At 39.5% G+C, this 22860-nt stretch overlaps 1 protein-coding gene across 1 annotated transcript; it reads right to left on the minus strand.

The window, feature by feature from the left end:
- Positions 1-4050: 4050 nt before the first annotated feature.
- CLDN12 (claudin 12) lies at positions 4051-17609 on the minus strand. The gene is made up of 5 exons (XM_011956200.1): positions 17413-17609; positions 15355-15444; positions 8257-8299; positions 5125-7664; positions 4051-4811 (listed from the first exon to the last, which is right to left on the minus strand). The coding sequence occupies exon 4, from the start codon at positions 7629-7631 to the stop codon at positions 6897-6899; it is 735 nt and encodes a 244-aa protein (XP_011811590.1). The 5' UTR covers positions 7632-7664; positions 8257-8299; positions 15355-15444; positions 17413-17609; the 3' UTR covers positions 4051-4811; positions 5125-6896.
- Between the last annotated feature and the right edge of the window lie 5251 nt (positions 17610-22860).

The following is a 22860-nucleotide window of genomic DNA, read 5'->3' on the forward strand; positions in this document are numbered from 1 at the left end:
TGTTAATCCTACAGCTGTGTGTGTCCTCACAACATTGTGGCTGGTTTAGCCCAGAGTAAGTGATCCAAGAGAGAACAAAACAGAAGCTATGTCTTTTATGATCTGTAACCTCAGAAGTCACACACCATAATTTCTGCAAAATCCTACTGGTAACACAGCCTGCTCAATGGGAGAAGAAAATACACAGGGTATGAATATCAGGAAGCAAGATCACTGGGTCCATCTTGGAGGCTAGCTACCACATTCATCATGCCACTCTTTCTATAATAATGAATAATAGAGGAAACAGATATTCTTGGAATAATACAGGAAACAGATATTCCTTGAATAAGGAATGTGACCAATTTAGTCACAGAAAAGGGATATTTCCCATTATTTATTATTAAATTCACTTTTTTTTACACGTTTGTCTTGTGAGATATTGTTAGTGTCAATAATCACCAACAGTCTTATCATTTCTGGGCACAGTGAAAAAATTCTTCTCCTAGACAACTCATGTCTCTGTGCTTAGACTGTTCTAAGATATAGCTGCCAAATTTTATTTTAAGTATGGGAGAAACTAGATATCAGTTGCATTTTTTTTTCTTTTTTGAGATGGGCTTGCTCTGTCACTCAGGCTGGAGTGCAGTGGCATGATCTCGGCTCACTGCAAACCTCTGCCTCCCAGGTTCAGGCGATTCTCCTGTCCTCTGCCTCCTGAGTAGCTGGGACTACTGGCACATGCCATAACACCCGGTTTTGTATTTTTTAGTAGAGACGGGGTTTTGCCATGTTGGCCAGGCTGGTTTTGAACTCCTGACGTTAGGTGATCCACCTGCCTCAGCCTCCCAAAGTGCTGGGATTACAGGCATGAGTCACCGCGCCTGGCCTCAGTTGCATTTCATTAGGATCATTCTGCAGCCTTGTGTATAGGATAAATTTGTGGTAGGGTAGGAGAGCAATATTGGAGACAGAGAGACCTGTTAAGAGGCTATTTCAGATAGCCCCTTTATCACAGATAAAGTTTTACAGCTCTCAGCATTCCTATGATTTCTCATTTCCTCATTAGCTAACCTGAATCTCAGCAAACGTGTCTTGCCTAAGCAGTGGTGTGCCAGTAAATGTTTAACAGTCAGCTCTCAGGAAAAGGCAAAGCAAAGCCCTAACTTGTAGCATTTAACAATTTCTAGAGCATAAATACTTTCACCCTGACCAATTCCAAGCAACCAATATGATGTCACAGGTTGGGGGATTGGGAAGAGATGTACACACTGGTTCTTGGGGGCCAGTACCACTTGGCTCTAGCACTCCACTACTACCTTTGAGCTCTTAAAGCAGAAGCAGCCAGAGAGGCAGGTTAGCAGTTCTGGAACACAAGGGACCAGTTGAGTCTCCGCCCTCATCCACCTGGCCAGCAAAGGTGAAGATGGGCTCACCCCAGAGAAGCTACCAGGGCCTGGGGGTTCCCTGCAGCAGCCTCCTGGTGCTAAACTGCCACCTGGATCTTCCACACCACAAGATTATCTTTTGAAAGTGAGGTCAAGAAAGGTGGCATGGAGAGAAAGGCAAAAGTTACTTAAAAATGTAAGTGAGTTACCTAGATTTATTTACTAGATTCACTTTCAACAATTTGAGAGTGAACCTTGGGAACAAGGCCACTAGGTATTATATAATGTAAAGTATCAATAATGTCTTTTCTCTTAATGAGAAGCAGTGCCTTTTTTTCTATAAAGCAAAATCCTGGAGATATGGCACATATTCCATCTTTCTAAAGAGGATTTTGGTTAATAAGATTACCCCAAAATCATGATTACTGGTGACTTTTGCTAAGAGGTCCAGTCACACTGGGTTTTTCATATAAGAAAAAGGTTCTTGTCTTTCCTTCTCATCCCCATCTTGCTATCTTCCCCAAATTTTGCTGAATACAATTTTCCATAGAACAGTCCGAAAAGTTGGCCTATTTTGAAACAAAATACAACCAACCAACCCAAATCTCCCTTTAATAGCAGACTTGGATATGAACACTAGGCAGGATATAGATGTGCTTTTTCTCCCCAAGTCCCACAGTCCTGCAGTGAGGTTTAAAGGGCTTTCTTGCATGCTATGGCACTGACACAGAAGCTGGCTGGGCTGCAGGGGTAATGAGCCACCCAGCAGGTACAGGGGGAATGAGCCTCTCCTGGAAAGGGTCCTCTAGTGTGTGTGGGGTAACGTGAATATGCTTTCAGATTGAAGACACTGCTAACCAACAGAAATGCAACAGCTAATTAAGTTCCCATCCAGTCCTGTGTTTCTGTGACTTTGATGTACAACTCTTCTGCACGGACTTTTTAGTTTTTCAGGACAGATGATCTGACAAATTCTTTAAAAAAACTCTCCTAAAATAGTTTATTTTATAAAATATTTTGGAGATAGGACTACATTTTTATGTATTTTTCTAAAAATGAAGAGATATGAGATCAGGATAGAGAAGGAAACGAAAAGCAAAAATGGGACCAATGAGCTGCATGTTTCAAGATTAGACTCAGGCAAGACCTCAGAAATATGGTGGCCTTCTCCTTGCATCATATCAGAAAGTGCATGTTGTTGCTTTTTCTTATTATTGGCAACAAACTTGATCACTCAGCTAAGGTTGCCCAGTTTATCCACTATAAAGTTATTTTCCTCTCTGAAATTAATAAGCCATTTTGTACTTTGAGACTAAGTAAATATCCTGACTCTCATACAAAATTCAGTCAACTAGTTTTAACCCCATTGATGTGTTTCTCATTTTTTTCTCTACTTCTTATTTGGTATTTTACTATAAGAAAGAACTTTTCTTTCTTCCATATTTATATCAGCATGGACATGTGGATTTGTATTTTATTCAATGAGTTATAACCCATTACTATCATTTATTTTGATGTTCAGATTGTCCCAGATTTGGCCAATGGGAGCACCTTCAATCTGGAGCCTGTGAAATTTGATAAGCTCCCACAATTCTTTGAGCATTTCCTCACTTTTTGGCAGAATAAGATGTGCTGGGCCTTGTATAAAACTGATTGTGTCTAATGGTTCCAAGTAACATGTATTTCTCACTTCTGGTTGGTAAACCAGTCTCTTGTGAACCTGGTTAGCATGAATGGTTCCTATACCATTTATTCACCCTCAGTGAACCTGCACAACAGTCCACAGTGGACTGTTGTGCTTTAGTGTAACCCAGTTTGAAGTAGCTTCTGATTTCCAGTGCAACATATGGCTCGGCCATCTAACCAATAGAGCCACAGGTTTCAGTAAGAAGTGTATGTAAGAACTGCCCCAACACAGATGTAATCCAAAACTATACGTTCATCACAGGTTTCAGAAATGTTGAGGTGACATGACTGTCACTTCTCCTGGTAACCTCGAGCTTTGATGAGTATGGAAAGTTCCTTCTACTTAACTGTTTGAGAAATGAACTCCCAGTCTCTAAGATCATAGGCTGAGAAAAACTCCATTGATGAGGCAATCTGGCCCACAACTTGTTTCTTTGCGGACTGCCTAAAAAAAAAAAAGAAGAAGAAGACAAAAAAAAGCCCAGTGAACTGTTAGGACCACAGGACCACTCGGACTACTCTTAGAAATGGATACAGTGTCTTGGCACTTGTGGAATAATAGTTCCATGTTTTCCAATTCCTTTCTAGTTCCTTTTCTGAAACAAACTCCCTGTCACCCAGGCTGGAATGCAGTGGCATGATCTCAGCTCACTGCAATCTTCATCTCCCATGTTCAAGCAATTTTCGTGCCTCAGCCACTTGAGTAGCTGGGATTACAGGCGCACACCACCATGCCTGGCTAATTTTTGTATTTTTAGTAGAGACGGGGTTTCACCACGTTGGCCAGGATGATCTCAAGTGTCTGACCTCAAGTGATTCACCTGCCTTGGCCTCCAAAAGTGCTGGGATTACAGGCGTGAGCCACTGCACCCGGCCTTCCAGTTCATACATTTTAGGGCTTTAAATGGAACTCTCTTTTTCAATTTACATACATCTGAGAAATATTTCTCAAAATATTTCACCTTAAAAGACTGAGGAAAAAAACAGAAGCAGAAACTTGTAAAAATACATCTTTTAATAAACATCAAGAAGTACAGTGCACTTTTATTGAGGTTTTACATTGTAGTTTACAGCAAACATACTATCCATTGTAGTGTGTATGTACAAGTAAAGTAAACTTAGGTTTTCTCTCCCATGGCTGGATAAACCAAATCTGATACATCCACATTTAAGGTGGTTTTCCAAGTTGGTTTCCATAAAAGGCCTTTAACATTAATAGGCTTTTAACAACAAAAAGGTATCCCTCCCATCACAATGAGAGCTTGATGAGGGCTCAAAAGTGACTTCAAAAACTGTAAATAATTATTTTCCTTTGATGGCTTTAAAAATAGCTACTGAGAGCAAATCAGAAACACTAAAGAAAAAAGACAATAAGGAAACAGCTGTTTGTCTAGTGAATCCATAATAAATACCAATTTGAGGCTATAGATTACAAAGCCAAAAGATTCTTATAGGAAAGTTAATGTTTATATTTACAATCTCATGGACTAAAAAAACTGTCTAATATGTTAATGACTGAGTCTACCTTAATTTAACATTGTTTATACACAACGACCCAAGGGATGGTAGAATTCTTGATCATTCTGGACAAAAGCATAGTGAGAGGGGACTGAAATTAACAAAAAGGGAAAATTAATATTAATCTCAAAATTCTACTCATCGTTGTCTTAAAATGATCAAGACTCAGCTACAGCTAAGAAAAATGAAAAGGATCAGAAGTGAAAGAAATCAGAAGCTAGTAATTAAAAAAATCATAACCTTGGCCGGGCGCAGTGGCTCAAGCCTGTAATCCTAGCACTTTGGGAGGCCGAGACGGGCGGATCACGAGGTCAGGAGATCGAGACCATCCTGGCTAACACGGTGAAACCCCGTCTCTACTAAAAAATACAAAAAACTAGCCGGGCGAGGTGGCGGGTGCCTGTAGTCCCAGCTACTCGGGAGGCTGAGGCAGGAGAATGGCGTGAACCCGGGAGGCAGAGCTTGCAGTGAGCTGAGATCCGGCCACTGCACTCCAGCCTGGGCGACAGAGCGAGACTCCATCTCAAAAAAAAAAAAAAAAAAAAATCATAACCTTGTGTGCTTTCTACTGACAGCATTTAAAAATGTATACAACTAGATTTATTTGCTATATATATATATAAACTAGTGTTGGAATTAGGGGAAAAAGTACCAAATACATCTACACAAATACTAGAATCATATTCAGAATTGCAAAAAGGCATAATAATCTATTTACCATATAACTAGCTGTTTGTAAAATCTGTAATGGTTAATAAAAAATCCTTATGAATATAGTACTAATATGTAGCAAATTACACCAATTAAATAAGCAGCTCAAATTCATAAGGCTAAAGACCCAATATCCCTGAATTTCTAAGTGTTCATCTCAGTTTTAACATGGTTTACATCTAATTGTTACCTCATCAAAAATAACTCCTCCATCCTTAATACATCATCATACTTTCAGAAGTGGAGAGGGAACAATTTCTCTACCACTTTTGCCCATTCTTATAAATCAGTGCTATTACAAAATCTAGGCTAGCACAGGTGCCTTAAGGATACAATGGACTGAAGTAAACAGAATTTCAAGGTCCAGGATATTGTTGGTGTTGTACAATTTGTCTGTCAGCCAGAAAGTTGTGTCTCTGGTTGAAATATTCCTGGATCAATGATTAAGAAGTTAAGGCCAACTGCCAATGAAGTCAGACTATTCCCCAACCGTCAGGTAACATTTTGATCTTCTCTATTAAAATGTCTTACTGGATGGGACCAGGTCTCATACGTTTCATGTATCCTCTATAGCACCTACTAAAGTGTTAGGCAGAGATATATGCTCAAGGAAATAATCAGTGACAGGGGTGGGAAATGAATCAAGGGTGAATGAATCAAGGTTATGGCAAAGCCATACCTTACATCACCCATAACTCAAAAGGCAGTCACCAGAGTAAATCTCTATTGTAGTCACTGAAGAACAGACTTCTTGTCCCCTACTAAATTATGTCTGAAAGAGAACAAACGATTATGGCCCTTTTATTTACTTCTCTTAGCCACTAAGAGATTGTATACGGGCATGAGTACTGCTTGATGGATGATATCTCCAAAAAAGGGTTTTCTGCCTCAGAGGAAACACTAACCTGTCATAAAGCACATTCTAATCCCAATAACACAATTTATCGAATCATTAATGTTAAAAATTATTATATGTTATTCATAAGTAGGTGATATTTAGAATGATGGTCTTAGTCTAACATCATTTAAAATACATTTTACTTTTAAACACTGGCATGAGGTAGAAGAAAGTCACAAAAGAAAGTAATCTTCAACATACTGACACCTATTCATACAATTAGCCCCGAGAGAGAAGAGTTACAGCCTTAAGCTAGATTATTGACTACTATTAAAATATTACCCTTACCTGAAATAAATTTCTTATATTTGAAACTGCCTTTTCTTTGCAGTTAAAGGTATTATAGAAAAAGAAAAATACACACTGAAATATTCATGAAGATTGTATACAACAGCTTCTGCTAACCATGATTCTTTAACATGTTGCTCTAAATTACCTCAATTGTGATGCAGGCCTCTTCCACTTAAATAATTAATTAGATATCAATATGAAGGCTAAACTTCCTTCCAGTATAAGAAGCAAAATAAAAAAATTCACATTTAATATAATGTACTTCTCATAAAAACTAGCAGCACTTCATTCTACCAGGACATACAAATTTGGCTTCATTGATTGGTCAAAAACAAAGGAAAATGTATATAGATCCAAAAGACCTCCTTGCACAAGGGGAATGTGAGGCTACAAGAAGTTTTCTTTAACAATTAACTATTTCCCCATTAAGTGGTGTGTGAAACTACTGGAATGTCAATTTCAATGGCAGAGAGGCGAGAGCGTGCTGAATAGGGCTGTGAGTAAGTATGCATACTGGGTGGATGGGAGTACAGTGGTTGCCAGAAAGGAGAAGGCAAAGATTTGCATGTACAATACCAAATAAACAGTATAAGGGAAGTCACAAACAGGCCCCCAGCACTAGCAATAGTGACATACACTGCATAGTCAAATGAAAAGACTGGCTCAAACTTCTTGTTCAGATGGATGTTATAAAAGATGACCCAGATAGATGGGGAGAGGCTCACAGTACCTGCCAGGAAAAATAGCAGCCCAGCCACCAGGTGGCAACCTGCACTATTGACCAGACACTTGGCCAGTTTGATGTTGGGCACCGAGGACCTGAAGGCAGTGTTGCACATTCCAATCAGGCAGAGCAGGAGGGCACCCATGGCGATCAACATGCTGAGGGGTAGGGCAAACTGGAGGACACGCAGGTCCAGCTGGTCAACTGATGAGTACCAAGTAGTGTCGTACATCAGGCAGTCACTGCTCCCGTCATACCGGGCACATTTCACCCACAGGCCTGTGTAAACAGTCAGGTTCTTCTCGTTTCTGTTGAATGTGATCAATCGTAATTTTCTCCAGTTGGGAAGCAGGGTCCCTGCAAAGAGGCCTGCTACTGAGGCGATTCCACATAGGAAGGAAAGGACTGTGGCTGCGTGGACATCCCGACAGCCCATGGCAGGCAAGCTTGTGGAGTGCTGTCAGTCAGACTAGGGAGTGACACACAAGAGGATAAATCGTGAGGGGACAATAGCAGAACAGAGCAGGAAGGGTGGTGCCAACTGGCAAAACATTTAATGATGAAATGTCAATGCAAAGAGGGAAAGTCTCTCCCGTTTCCTCTCCGTACAATACAAACGTATATACATGCAGGTGTGTGTGACCTCAGAGCACAGGTGCACACACATTTGGTTATTACTGACTGGGTAATGGAGCAACTAAAACCTTTAGTCATCAGTATTTTTCTTCAGAATTAAAAAACAACCAAGATAATGTTAAAATCTCTTACAATTACACCTTCAATCTTCTTGTTTGTCAATAATCGTTCTTTCAACACACATATATCAAACATTCTGTATATGCCAGGCACTCATATAGCAAGGGCGCACTCATCAATCATCAGTTAGCTACAAACACCACAAATTCAGCCTCAAATGCTCATGCAGCAGGGGTGAAGGTGGCTCATAAAAGGCAAAGGTGTAGGGAAAGAAGCAGTACAGAACAGGGGAATGGTTGAGAGTCAACTCTTAGCAAGGCTGCTTGAATTCTAATCCCCATCTCCTCACTTACTAGCTCACTGACCTTGGGCCAGATTCAGAACTTCCCTGTGCCTCGTTTTCTTCATCTGTGAAATGGAAAGAATAACAGTGCTAACCTCGCAGGGTTGTTCTATGGGTTCAATGAGATAATATAATGTTGAGTGCTTAAAACATGTGTAGAACATAATAAATGCTATGCCAAGTGTTAACTACTTCTTAGCATTCAGTGACCCAGCTCAGTGCTTGGCACATCAGAGCAGTTCAAAGAACATTCATTGAATGAATGTTAAATAAGAAAAAGCAAACTGATCTAATTCCTATGTACTAGGCACACGAGGAAATTATAAAAAGTAAATGAGCTCATCTCCAATGAGTCAGTCAAATGAAAAGATGAGAACATTGGTCCCTGAAATTATTCTGCTTAATTACTTCCTTGTTGATTCAAGATGACCCAAGTGCTTTTCAGGGAAATCTACAGCACTTGTTGGTTATTACTACTACTGTTCATATAAGATGAATGCAAACATTTTACAAGTAATGACAACCTATTTCTATTAATGCTATTATAAGAAAAACAGTCGCCAGGTCTTTCATTACAAATTAAAAGGCCATGTTCTTTTTCTGTATATGACAAACTATAAAAAGCTTGCATTATATTCAGCTTTAATTTCCTCAAGGGTCTGATATTCACTCTCGAAGCAGGACTCAAATGTTTTTTCTCTGCCTTCTATAATACCTACTATGAGGAAATAGAGCAGACTACTTCAATAAGGTTTACTTTTTTTGGTCAGAGCATGATGAAGGGGCAAGGTTGAGAATAATTTTTATTTCTGTATACAGTTCCATCATCCTTTGCAGAATCAAATATTATCTGCTGGGATGGTGAAGTTGTTTCTAAGCTTTCAGAATCAGAAAGACAATTATGACCAAAATGCTAGGAAGCTGGCTTAGAATGTGATTCTCATGAATTCCAGTGGGAGGGCACAACGTTCTTTAGAAAACAATGTTATTTGCATATTTAATCTAGTCATATAATACAGGAATATTTTTTTCTTTTTTTTTTTTTTTTTTCTTGAAACAAGTCTTACCCTGTTGCCCAGGCTAGAGTGCAGTGACACAATCATGGCTCACTGCAGCCTTGACCCTCCCAGGCTCAAGCGATCCTCCCACCTCAGCCTCCTGAGTAGCTGGGACCACAGGCACACGTCACTATGTTAATTTTTGTTTTTTGGTTTTTTGTAGAGACAGGATTTTGTCATGTTGCCTAGACTGGTCTCAAACTCCTGTGCTCAAGCAATCCACCAGCGTTAGCCTCTCAAAGTACTGAGATTACAGGTGTGAACCAGCCCTCCTCCCTCCTTCCACCACCCAATTCTTCTTCCCTTTCTTTTTTTTTCTTTCTTTTAGAGAACTGGTTTCACCATGTTGGCCAGGCTGGTCTCTAACTCCTGGCCTCAAACAATCTTCCTGCCTTGGCCTCCAAAAGTGCTGAAATTACAAGCTGGGATTATAGGCATGAGCAACTGCGCCCAGCAGTTGCTGGGCAACAGAGCACAAGACTCTGTCTCAAAACAAACAAACAGCAACAGAATAATTTTACTAACCAAAAAAATGCCTATGTGTACATACATATATATTCAAATATACACAAAGCATATATAAAGGTACAATATAAAATCAGAGTTTAAGCACAAGTAACCATTTTTAAAGCTCTCAAGTTAAACATGGTTAGTTCTAAGTTTTTCCATTAGTATTAGTTTACTATTTATTATGTTACCTTCTGTCAATATTATTAGAAGTAGCAATTGTTTAAGAAAATTTTATGAAAGGGAGAGATAAATTACAGTATTTTTTTCATGCAAATTGGGAAAACGTTGTCTTGTTTAATTGTGGCAACCAAACACCTCAGTACAGCAATGGAAACTAGTACAGATTTGAGAATGTCTGCACTGGAAAAAGCTACTAGAGATGCCAAACTCTAGGCTACAGCTCTCTGGTGGTCTTTGCTTATTCACCTATCTCCCCCATACAACTTGTGTGCCTGGCACACAAGTGATTCTAGGATTATTTGAATAAACGACTAGTGGGCTCTGTACAAAGACCCCAGTAACTCACAAAGGTGGGCCACTGGTAATGAAGAACTGTACAAGGAAGTAGTTATTAGTAAGAAGCAATCATTTATTCAACAAGTACTTACATCGTGCTGAGTGTCTAGCATACACAAAACACTCTGTTAGGCCCTGGAAAAACACCAAGACCACTGAGACCTGGACCTTGCTCCCAATGTGTCTATAGACAGACTTGTGGAAAGAAACAGCTGTTTTATGTAAACTTAGACCCTGGAAACACACCAAGACCACTGAGACCTGAACCGTGCTCCCAATGTGTCTACAGACAGACTTGTGGAAAGAAACAGCTGTTTTATGTAAACTTAAAAGTGCTGGTGGTGAATCAACTGTATAATTACTACATATCAAGTGATTATTGTTAGGTGTTAAGCAAAGTGAATAAGTACCTGTTCATAAAAATTTATCAGCCAGGGCCGGGCGCGGTGGCTCAAGCCTGTAATCCCAGCACTTTGGGAGGCCAAGGAGGGCAGATTACTTAAGGTCAGGAGTTTGAGACCAGCCTGGTCAACATGGTGAAAACCCGGCTCTAATAAAAACACAAAAACTAGCCAGGCATGGTGGCACGTGCCTATAATCCCAGCTACTCAAGAGGCTGAGGCAGGAGAATCGCTTGAACCCGGGAGGTGGAGGTTGCAGTGAGCCTAGATCACACCACTGCACTCCAGCCTAGGCAACAGAGCACGAGACTCTGTCTCAAAACAAACAAACAGTAACAAAAAACAGAAGTAGCATAGAAATAATTGGAATTTCAATGTAATTGAGATTTCTCCAATCAAACTGCCCTGTAACACTGATTCCTGAAATGTAAATGGAGTGAGAAACAAGATCAGGATGTATAACTTTATTATTAATAAATTCCAGGCCAGGTGCTGTGGCTCATGCCTGTAATCCCAGCACTTGGGGAGGCTGACATGGGAGGATAGCTTGAGCCCAGGAGTTTGAGACCAGGTTGGGCAACATAGTAAGACCCCATCTCTACAAAAAAAAAAAGAAAATTAATTATTAAGAAAAATAAATTTCTATAATTCTTAGCCTATAGACTATCAAATGACATTAATGAAGAGAAGTGGGGCAACATATATTTCATTATGAAGTGCTTTTAACTGTAATCTGCATCAAATCAATACAAATATTATATTAGCTCTCTGAAATCGCCTTTGATGAAGCATTTTTAGCTCAGATCTCAGGGATGGACAAAGGCCTATCTATACAGAGTCAACAAGGATACCATGGCACTTTTTCAGAAGGGAAGTACTATTAGCCTTAATTCTTAAGCTAAATTTTGGCCTGATGCTGGAATTAATGTCTAGCTCCTTGTAGCTTCTTTTTGCTACTTCACTTTTATGCCCTGTTCTTAATTTCACATGCTTATGGTTTGATAAGTTATATATCCCACGAGAAAGAGAAAGTAATTTATTTTAAGACAGGGTCTTACTCTATCACCCAAGCTGGAGTGCAGGGCATGATCACAGCTCACTAGATTTCAGTGAGCTGAGATCCTGGGCTCAAGTAATCCTCCTGCCTCAGCTTCCTGAGTAGCTGGGATTACAGGTGCATGCCACCATGCCAGGCTAACTTTTAAGTTTTCTGTAGAGATGGGGTCTTGCTATGTTGCCCAGGCTGGTCTTGACTTCTTGGGCTCAAGCAATCCCCCAACCTCAGCCTTTCAAAGGGCTGGGATTACAAAAGTAAGCCACTATGCCTAAAGTAAAATTTTATAGGATGGTTTGGGGAAAGAATATGTTTGATGTTTTAAAACAAAGATAATGCTGACTTCCAGATTAGGATTTGTTCATACTTGCAAGGGTAAAAAGACTACTCTTATCCTGTGTCATTTAGTTTTAATCCACAATAATTTTTTTCAAATGCAAACCTCATCCGCCATTCCATTTCTTACCATTCAGTAAGTTCCCATTTCCCACAGAATAAAGTCTCTAAAGTTTCAAATCCTCCCCATAGCTTACACCACCTGATTCCTACCAAATTCTCAACCTTCTTATGTGCCACTCTTCCACCCTATACACTACAGTCTATGCAGCCACATCACCTTTCTGTTAACTTCCCACATTTTCCACTTCCTAATTCGGTTAAGGGCCTTCCCTCATGGTCTTTCTTAATTCCAACCTATTATTTGCTTAGCTAATATTTACTCATTCTTCTAGTGTCCAGGGAGGCTTGCCCTAAACCTCCCCCCACCCCTGGTTATATGCTGTGGTAGCACTTTTGCACTTTTTCTTCTGTAGCAGTGATCATTCTTATAATTCCTTGTTGAGTGTTGTTTTCTTTCCCATCAGACTGTGAATTCCAGGACAGAGATCCCTTTGTTTTGTTCACTGTGTCCTTTACTGGCACATAAAAGGCACTCAATTATTTTCTGAATGAATGAGCAAACAAATGGAGGTTCTGTATAACTCTAGTCAGAATACAGACAGAAATTTAGTCTCAGTTCCATTCTTCATTTGGGACAATTCACACCACCCTGCATTCTGATACCAGACTGCTTCTAGACTGTGCCCCTGCCTTCTCCTTTTTGGCCAAAAGAGTCTCCCATTTTACAAAGCAACATTCATTTTCTTCCCCCAGAAACCTGTGCTTAGCAAAGACGAGACCATCCTTAGGTACCTACATGCAGACTATGCTTCTAGGAATACATATCTAGGTTTAGCAACACTGGCTAACTTCAACAATGCTTTGAAAGTCAATTATTCCTGGCCGGGCGCGGTGGCTCATGCCTGTAATCCCAGAACTTTAGGAGGCCAAGGCAGGCAGATCACAAGGTCAGGAGTTCAAGAGCAGCCTGGCCAATACGATGAAACCCCAAGACTCCATTTCAAAAACAAAAAGTCCATTGTTCCGGTGTTGATTCTTCTGTTTTCAACTTAACAGGTATGTCATGAATTAGACATATTTCTCTTAAGAGTGGTTAATATATCAAATTAATATTTAGTAAAGCTAAACAATATATATGTTTTTTAATGGAGAAAAAAACATCTTTTTGCCATGTGAAAATCCCTAATTAGGGACTGTGGAAAATGTGCAAGGCTAAGAACACTTTAACAAATCTGACAAGCAGTCATGAGTACTAGCTGGATGACAGCTGTGAGCTATGTCGTACATACACATAAGTGCGTCTGTTGTTTCCATCTAGGAAGCTGCTTGGTATTGTTGTCCAGGAGACCAAAGACCTGAATACCACTCAGAACCTATCATCTACAAACTGGACAAGTCACTTATGTCCTCTGAACCTCAAATTTTTCATCTGTAAAGTGTACCACAAAGTAGTAAAATCATGAATAGCAAAGTCCTTTGTAAACCAGAATACGGTCAGAAATGTAAGTCAGTAACGATTATTAGCAGGCTTATTTACTTTTTTCAACTAGAAACATACTTTTCTTCTGGACCCTCAGCAAATGACCGCAGATGGTTATAGTCATATAACAAGAAGGACAGAACATTCTCTTTGGAGACACTGACCAAATCAAATATAGACTCTATTTCAAATAACCACTTTAGATTTGTCATTTGACCCTCTGTTCCACCGTGACTTTCAGAAAAGAAGATAAAATTTGGTACACAATTAAATGTTATCAAAGACATAATTTCAAATAAAAATATTTTCAAAGTATATATTTTCTATGGTTTTGAATAGAATTTAAAGAAGGCTGGAGCAGGAACAGTGGCTAAGAGCTTTAGGAAGTCACAGATCTCATAGACCCTGCACTATTTTTTCCAGACACAATTCTGAGTTACAGTTACAAGAGAGTTACAAGAGTACATATGTCTAATAGCAGCTGGCTTCTATTTTTTTGAGACAGGGTCTTGCTTTCTCACCCAGGCTGGAGAGCAGTGGTGCAATCATGGCTCACTGCAGCCTCGACCTACCAGGCTCAAGCAATCCTCCCACCTCAGCTTCTGGAGTAGATGGGGCTATAGGCATGTGCCACCACACCTGGCTAATTTTTTTTTTTTTAATTATTATTATACTTTTAAGTTCTAGGGTACATGTGCATAACGTGGTTTGTTACATATGTATACTTGTGCCATGTTGGTGTGCTGCACCCATCAACTCGTCATTTACATCAGGTACAACTCCTAATGCAATCCCTCCCCCCTCCCCCCTCCCCATAATAGGCCCCAGCTTGTGATGTTCCCCTTCCCGAGTCCAAGTGATCTCATTGTTCAGTTCCCACCCATGAGTGAGAACATGCAGTGTTTGGTTTTCTGTTCTTGCAATAGTTTGCTGAGAATGATGGTTTCCAGCTGCATCCATGTCCCTACAAAGGACCCAAACTCATCCTTTTTTATGGCTGCATAGTATTCCATGGTGTATATGTGCCACATTTTCTTAATCCAGTCTGTCACTGATGGACATTTGGGATGATTCCAAGTCTTTGCTATTGTGAATAGTGCTGCAGTGAACATACGCGTGCATGTGTCTTTATAGCAGCATGATTTATAATCCTTTGGGTATATACCCAGTAATGGGATGGCTGGGTCATATGGTACTTCTAGTTATAGATCCTTGAGGAATCGCCATACTGTTTTCCATAATGGTTGAACTAGTTTACAATCGCACCTACAGTGTAAAAGTGTTCCTATTTCTCCACATCCTCTCCAGCACCTGTTTTTTCCTTTTTTATGACTGCCATTCTAACTGGTGTGAGATATTTTTAAAAATTTTCTCATACAAACAGGATCTCGCTATGTTGCTCAGGACGGTCTCAAACTCCCAGGCTCAAGGGATCCTTCCACCTCAGCCTCTCAAAGTGCTGGGATTACAGGGCTGAGCCATCATGCCCAGCCCTAACTTAATTCTTGATGGTAACACTGAGAGTTCCTTCTACCTATAATTTGGGTTTTCTGAGAAACTGTAAGTCATCAATCATTGCACTCACAAGAGAGGTCTGTCCTATACATTTATTTTGTTGAACAAGAGAAAATAAAACAGTCATTGTTGGCAGACATGGTAGCAGGAGGGAGGGAAATAAGATATAATTAAAGGACGTACTTACCCTTTGAGGTACCTGACAGTTCCAAAACAGCTTTATTCAGCTTAGAAGAAACACATGCAGATCTGAATACACAGTAGCAATAATCTGAGCCTAAAGAAATAGGAAAAATACTCCAAATTAACACAGTACTTCTCTAAAAGTTCTGCTTGAATTCCCATGAATTAGAAGAAATGATTAGTGATCACCTAAAACCAATGAAATGTTATACTAAAAAGGGCAGACAGTAAATTTTTTAAAAAGGCAGTTGAGCAGGGGTGCAGTGGCTTACACCTGTAATTCCAACACTTTGGGAAGCTGAGGCGGGATGATCACTTGAGCCAGAGTTCAAGACCAGCCTGGCCAACATGGCAAAACCCCATCTCTCCTAAAAATACAAAAATTAGCCGGGCATGGTGGCTCATGCCTATAGTCCCAGTTACTTGGGAGGCTAAGGCACAAGAACCGCTTGGACCTGGGAGGCAGAGGTTACAGTAAACCAAGATTGCACCACTGCACTCCAGCATGGGCGACAGAGGGAGACTCTGGCTCAAAAACATAAAATCAAATAAATAATAATAATAATAATAATAATTAGCCAGGTGTGACGGTGCACACCTGTTGTACCAGCTTCTTGGGAGGCTGACCCAGGAGGATCACCTGAGCCCAGGAGTTTGAGGCCACAGTGAGTCATGATCATGCCACTGCACTCCAGCCTGGATGACAGCAACGATCTGTCTCAAATAATACAAAAATAAAAATTAAAAGGCTGTTTATTCCTTAATTCATGCATTATATATGAGAAATATAGAGAATATAGAAAAATACGTAGAAATAGAAGGAAAAAATTAACTCATTTTGTGACTTGAGAATATAGGAGAAATGGGGATGAAAAACACTTTGCTGTCTTGGGAATATATGATTGATATTTAATGAATGTTTTAGATCATTTTCATGACTATGGTGAAAGGATAAGGAAGGTGGGGAAAGATTGTGCAGTTGTCTTGGAAGCAAAATAAATTTTCTTTTACATTTTTAAAAAAGGACACTAAGATCAGACAAAATTGATCTGAATTCTGCATCCTGAAATTTGCAACTAGAATGCTTTAAAAAAATAGTTCCACCAATGACTCAACCTGCCATTTGAAGATGCTTCTATATATCTACTTTAAACATTAGCCATTTCCTCTTCAAATACCATTTATCTCAAACAGGTAAGATGAGAATGGAAACTCATTATTATGTGCGCCTGAGAGTTTCCTGGATTGAGGCGTTCATCACTAGCCCTATTATGATCATTATGTAGAATGCTCCTCTACAACTGGCTGCTCGGAGATTTCAGTCAAGTCCCCCACAACCCCTCCCCCGCCCCAAATGTGTTTCTTGAGTTGATATCAAGCATAATTGCTCACTCCAAAGTCAGAGGAAATCGCTTTACAATTAATAACACACATAGACTCCTTGGGCAATCATCTTAAGTGAGGTCACCAAGTCTGACCTTTCCCGTGGCTATGGGCCCCTTACTAGGCCGGGAACACAGAACTTACAGGAAAGCAAAACAAGCTCTCAGGGCAATCCGCATCCCCCTCCGCCCCCCTCCGCCTCCTCTCCTCCTCCCTCTTTTCGAAGAGCCCTGTGCTTAGTAGAGGCAGACCTGGCAGAAAGAAAAAAAATGCCCCACTATTTAGAGCCAATGGAGAGAGACCGCAACAGCGACTGTTAACGCTCTCAGAGCTAGCCCATCCCTGCAACACTGAGTGGGTTTGAACCGCAAACAGGTCATCATTACACAACCAGCATCAGCTGGTTATTCAAAAATAGCAGCTTGGGCTCCCCCACAAACCCGCGCCAGCAAAGCTCCCAGCCCTTGGCGGTTCCGGCAACACACCTCGACATTTCCATACTCTTGTGTGCAAAATAATTTTTTAAAGCCTTACCAAATACCTACTCAATTTTCACATCCACAGATGTGGTGAGCGTTTTCCAATGCTCCCGATTCCCTTGGATTTAGCTATTTTTACATAAAATCCTCAGTTACTTATGCAAAAGACCCAGAAATCGGAACATCTTGACCACACCTACCTGCTTCTCACACGCAGGGCATTTTACTCGCCCACACTGAGGAGCCTCTTGGAGCGTCTCCCTCTCAGCGTCCCAGGAAGTGCGTTCCCAGAGAGGCACACCGGAGGCTTCTGGGAGCGCAGTCAGGTTCTCCCGTGGCCCTGAACGGCAATGCCCTGGATGGCTGGGACTACAATTCCCAGAATCCACTGGGCCGCCAGCCGCAGGCAACATCCTGCGACCACCTCCTGCCTTTCCGTTTTTCCCCCTCCACCTCCCCGGATTTCTCTTGCACTTTATGTTCTGTCTAGAACTGGGTTATCGATTAAAGAAAAAGAAAGGCCAAACGAAACAAAACTAAAAGTAGTTTTGAGTTGGGTACCAAAGTAAATATTCCCCAGTGAAGGTGACTTGCCCGTAAGAAGGTTAGCAAAAATTCTTAAATCTGGATTTTTTTTTTCCCCTCAAAGGTTTATCTAGGCACAAAGTAGAAAAGAGCTCAAAGTCGAGAACCAAACAGCCCAGATTTGTATGAGGCTTTGCTGTGTATTGATTAGGTGGCCCTGGGCAAGTTATCTCTCTATGTCTGGAGGTTATCTGTTAAAATGGGGATAAGATCACCCACATCATACTGTTGTCTTGAAAACTGAGGGACCTAATATAGCTAAAGTACAGAATATATAGCTAGCTATTAGATATTTGAACTAATTTTACTCTCCCACACAATTTCTACTGTCCTGTCCCTTTCTCTGTTGGCTTCTCTCGAATGTGAAGTCCTGCATTAGTGAATGAATATTTGAATTAAACTAAAGGATTCCAAAGTCCTAAATAACAATGATCTGAGTTTTTAAAAAATAAAAGATGCTGAAGTGTTGTGATGCCTACTACTTCGAAATGATCACACACACACACACAAATGGATATAAAATGTGGCAAAGTGCATAATTGATTCATGAAGAATACGTTTGTGGGTGTTTCTTGTACTATTCCTTCAAATTCTCTGTATCTTAGAAATGTTTCAAAATAAAAAGGAGAAAAAGTATCATAGTTTATACAAAAGGATGGCACCCATCCCAAGTAAGTATAACCTTGGGCAAATGAGGTAACAACCCCTTTGTGCCTCAAGGTCTCATCCGTAACAGTATATCTACATCAGAAAATTGTGATGAGGATTAAATGAATTACTATAGAGATGGCTACAACAGTGTCTGACACATAATGACTATATGTTTGCTATTAGAATTTTCCATTTTGTGTTGCTCTAGTAACAAAAGAGACTATTTGTCAGAGACTTTTTAAAAAGGGAGGGTAGAGAGGCTACTATCACTCCATCGCTACCTCCTTCTTATGTGTGATACTGCTTTAGAGGATAGATAAGGTTATCTAAGGCCAGAAGCAATCCAATCCCAAAGCCAGACCGGGAAATGTAATAATGAGGAAGAAAGATAGCACTGGGTGGTGAAAAGATTTCTGGGCTCCAGGCCAGCTCTGGCAATAACAGATGGATAATAGCAATGTGACAAAGGATAATCACTTATTTCCTCTGAACTTCAGTTCTCTCATCTATAAAGCTGAATTGAATCAAATAACTATGTACAAAATCATTTTATAACTTATTTCCCAATCACTGATGAATGCTGCCTGATTAGAGGACTTTAGCTGGGAGGTACAGACAATTGATTGCAATAATTTAAAAAATCACAGCACAAAAAGGAAGGAAAGACAACCCTATTCCTAGACTTACTGTTCAAGATGGGGTCTAAAATGCCTGCCTCTGGCATAGCAAAGATGGAACAGAATACTTAAATACCCTGTTGGAGTTCAGTAGTTAAATAATTGGAATTCTCAAAAATACTTTAGATAAGAATTTAGATCTGCAATTAACAATCCTGTCTTTCCTGTTTTTCTCATTAGAGATTCTTTAAGGAGAAAGTCAAATCTTAAATTCACTGCCGTGTACCATTCACCACCAAAATTCTACAGATATCCCATTTGGTCACTGCATTAGCTTCTATTGCTGCTGTGACAAATTACCACAAACTGAAAGGCTTAAAACACAATAAATTTATTATCTTACAATTCTGGAGGTCAAAAATCTGACACAGGTCTCACTGGGCTAAAATCAGGATGTCAGCAGGGCTTTTTTTTCCCCCCCCTTTTTTACTGGTGTGTGATAGATGTACATAGTGTTTAGAAGTAGATATGATCATATAATACATTCATATAATTTGTAAAGATCAAATCAGTGTACTTGGGATATTCATCACCTTAAATATTTATCTTTATGCTAGAACCATTTGAATTCTCTTCTAGCTATTTTGAGATATACAACACATTACTGTAAACTATAGTCACCATACTGATCTAACATTAGGTCTCAGTTCTTCTATCAAACCATATATTTGTACCCACCAATCAACTTCTTTTCAAACCCCTTTTCCATCCTACCCTTCCCGGTCTCTGGTGACCACCAGCCTACTCTCTATTTTCATGAGATTCACTTTTTTATGTCCCGCATGAGTGAAAACGTGTGTTATTTGTCTTTCTGTGCTTGGCTTATTTCACATAATGGCTTCTAGTTCCATCCATGTTGCTGCAAATGAGGATTTCATTCTTTTGTAATAGTTGAATAATGTTACATTGTGTAAATATAGCACATTTTCCTTATCCATTCATCCACTGATGGGCATTTAGGTTGATTTCATATTTTGACCATTGTGAATAGTGCTACAATACACACAAGTGTATTGATGTTTTTCCAATATACTGATTTCCTTTCTTTTGGATATACACCCAGTAGTGAAACTGCTGGATCATATGGTAGTACTATTTTTAGCTTTTTTGGAAACACTATACTATTCTCCATAGTGGCTGTACTAATTTGCATCCCCATCAACAATGTACAAGAGTTTCCCTTTTGCCTCATCCTTGCCAGCATCTATTATTGCCTTTTAGATAAGTCATTTTAACTGGGAAGAGAGATTGTAGTTTTGATTTGCATTTCTCTAATAAGTAGTGATGTTGAGCATTTTTTCGTATACCTGTTAGCCATTTGCATGTCTTCTTTTGAGAAATGTCTATTCAGATATTTTGCCCATATTTTAATCAGGTTATTTGTGTGGTGTGTGTGTGTGTGTGTATGTGTGTCTGCTGTTGTTTGAGCTCCTTATATGTTCTTGTTATTAATCCCTTGTCAGATGGGTAGATCGCAAATATTTTCTCCCACTCTGTGGGTTGTCTCTTCACTTTGTTGATTGTTTCCCTTGCTGTGCAGAGCATTTTAGCTTGATATAATCCTATTTATTTTTGCTTTCATTGATTGTGCTTTTAAGGTCTTACACAAAAAATCCTTGTGTCCAAGACCAATGTCCTGGAGGGTTTCTCCAATGTTTTCTTCTAGTAGTTTCATAGTTTCACGTTTTAGGTTTAAGTCTTTAATCCATTTATATTTGATTTTTGTATATTGTGAGAGATACAGGTCTAGTTTCATTCTTCAACATATGAATATCCAATTTTCCGGCATCATTTATTGAAAAGACTGTCCTTTTCCCATTGTACGTTCTTGGTGCCTTTGTCAAAGATGAATTGGCTGTAAATGCATGGGTTTATATCTGGGTTCTTTATTCTGTTCTATTGGCCTCTGTGTCTGTTTTTTAAGCCAGCACCATGCTGTTTTGGTTACTATGCCTTTATAGTAAATTTTGAAGTCAGGCAACGTGATGTCTCCAGCTGTGGTCTTTTTGCTCAGGATTGCTTCGGCTATTCAGGGTCTTTTGTGGTTTCATATAAATTTTAGAATTTTTTAAAATTTCTGTGAAAAATGCCACTAGTATTTTGATAGGGATTGCACTGAATCTATCAATAGCGGTGGTTAGTCTCATGTTCACAATATTAATTTTTCAATCCATGAACATGGAATATCTTTCTATTTTTTTGTGTGTGCTCTTCAATTTCTTTCATCAGTTTTTTTTTGTTTGTTTGTTTTGTTTTTTTTTGAGACGGGGTCTCATTCTGTCGCCCCGGCTGGAGTGCAGTGGCGCGATCTCCACTCACTGCAAGCTCCGCCCCCCGGGTTCACGCCATTCTCCTGCCTCAGCCTCCCGTGTCATCAGTGTTTTATAGTTTTCCTTGTATGGATCTTTCACATCTTCAGTTACATTAATTGCTAGGTGTTTTATATTCTTTGGAGCTATTATAAATAAAATTCCATTCTTGATTTCTTTTTCAATCATTTGCTTTTGGCATATATACATGCTACTGATTTTTGTATGTTAATTTTGTATATTGCATCTTTACTAAATTTGTTTATTAGTTCTAATAGTTTTTTGGTGGATTTTTCTAAGTAAAACATCATGTCATCTGTAAACAAGACTAATTCAACTTCTTCCTTTCCAATTTAGATGCTCTTTCCTTCCTTTGCGTAATTGCACTGGCTAGGACTTCCAGTACTATATTGAATAAAAGTGGTGAAAGTGGAAATCCTTGTCATGTTCTAGATCTTAGAGAAAAGGCCTTCGGTATTTCCCTGTTCAGTATGATGTTAGCTATGGGTTTGTCATACATGGCCTTTATTATTTTGAGGTATGTTCCTTCTATACCCAATTTGATGAGGTTTTTTTTTTTTTAATCAAAAGGTGATGTGAATTTTATCAAGTACTTGTTTAGTATCTATTTAAATAATCATATGGTTTTTGTTCTTGGTTCTGTTAATGTGGTGTATCACATTTATTGATTTGCATGTATTGAACCATCCTTGAATCCCTGTAATGAATCCCACTTGATTATGGTGAGTGATCTTTATAATGTTTTGTTTTGAGAAAGAGTTTTGCTCTGTCGCCCAGGCTAGAGTGCAGTGGCGTGATCTTGGCTCACTGCAACCTCCACCTCCCGGGTTCAAGCCATTCTCCTGCCTCAGTCTCCCAAGTAGCTGGGATTATAGGCATGAACCACCATGCCCAGCTGATTTTTGTATTTTAGTAGAGATGGGTTTTCGCCAAGTTGGCCAGGCTGGTCTTGAACTCCTCACCTCAAGTGGTCTTCCTGCTTCAGCCTCCCAAAGTGCTGGGATTACAGGCATGAGTCACTGCACCCAGCCTTTAACATATTGTTGAATTTGGTTTGCCAGTATCTCAAAATTTGTTGAGAATTTTTACATGTATATTCATTAGTGATATTGGCCTATAGTTTTCTTGTTTCATTCTGTCCTTGTCTGGTTTTGGTATCAGGGGAATTCTGGCTTCATAAATGGGTTTGGATGTTTTCTCTCCTCTTCAATCTTTTTGAACAGTTTGAGTAGAACTGGCGTTAGTTCTTGAAATGCTGAGTAGAATTCAGCAGTGAAGCCATCATGTCCTGGGCTTATTTTTTATTTATTGATGGGAGACTTTTTTTTTTTTTTAACTCATTATTGGTTTATTGAGGCTTTCTATTTCTTCATGGTTCAGTCTGGTGTGTGTGTATGTGTGTATG

Source organism: Colobus angolensis, unplaced genomic scaffold (assembly GCF_000951035.1).
Source record: "Colobus angolensis palliatus isolate OR3802 unplaced genomic scaffold, Cang.pa_1.0 Scaffold410, whole genome shotgun sequence".
Classification (NCBI taxonomy): domain Eukaryota; kingdom Metazoa; phylum Chordata; class Mammalia; order Primates; family Cercopithecidae; genus Colobus; species Colobus angolensis.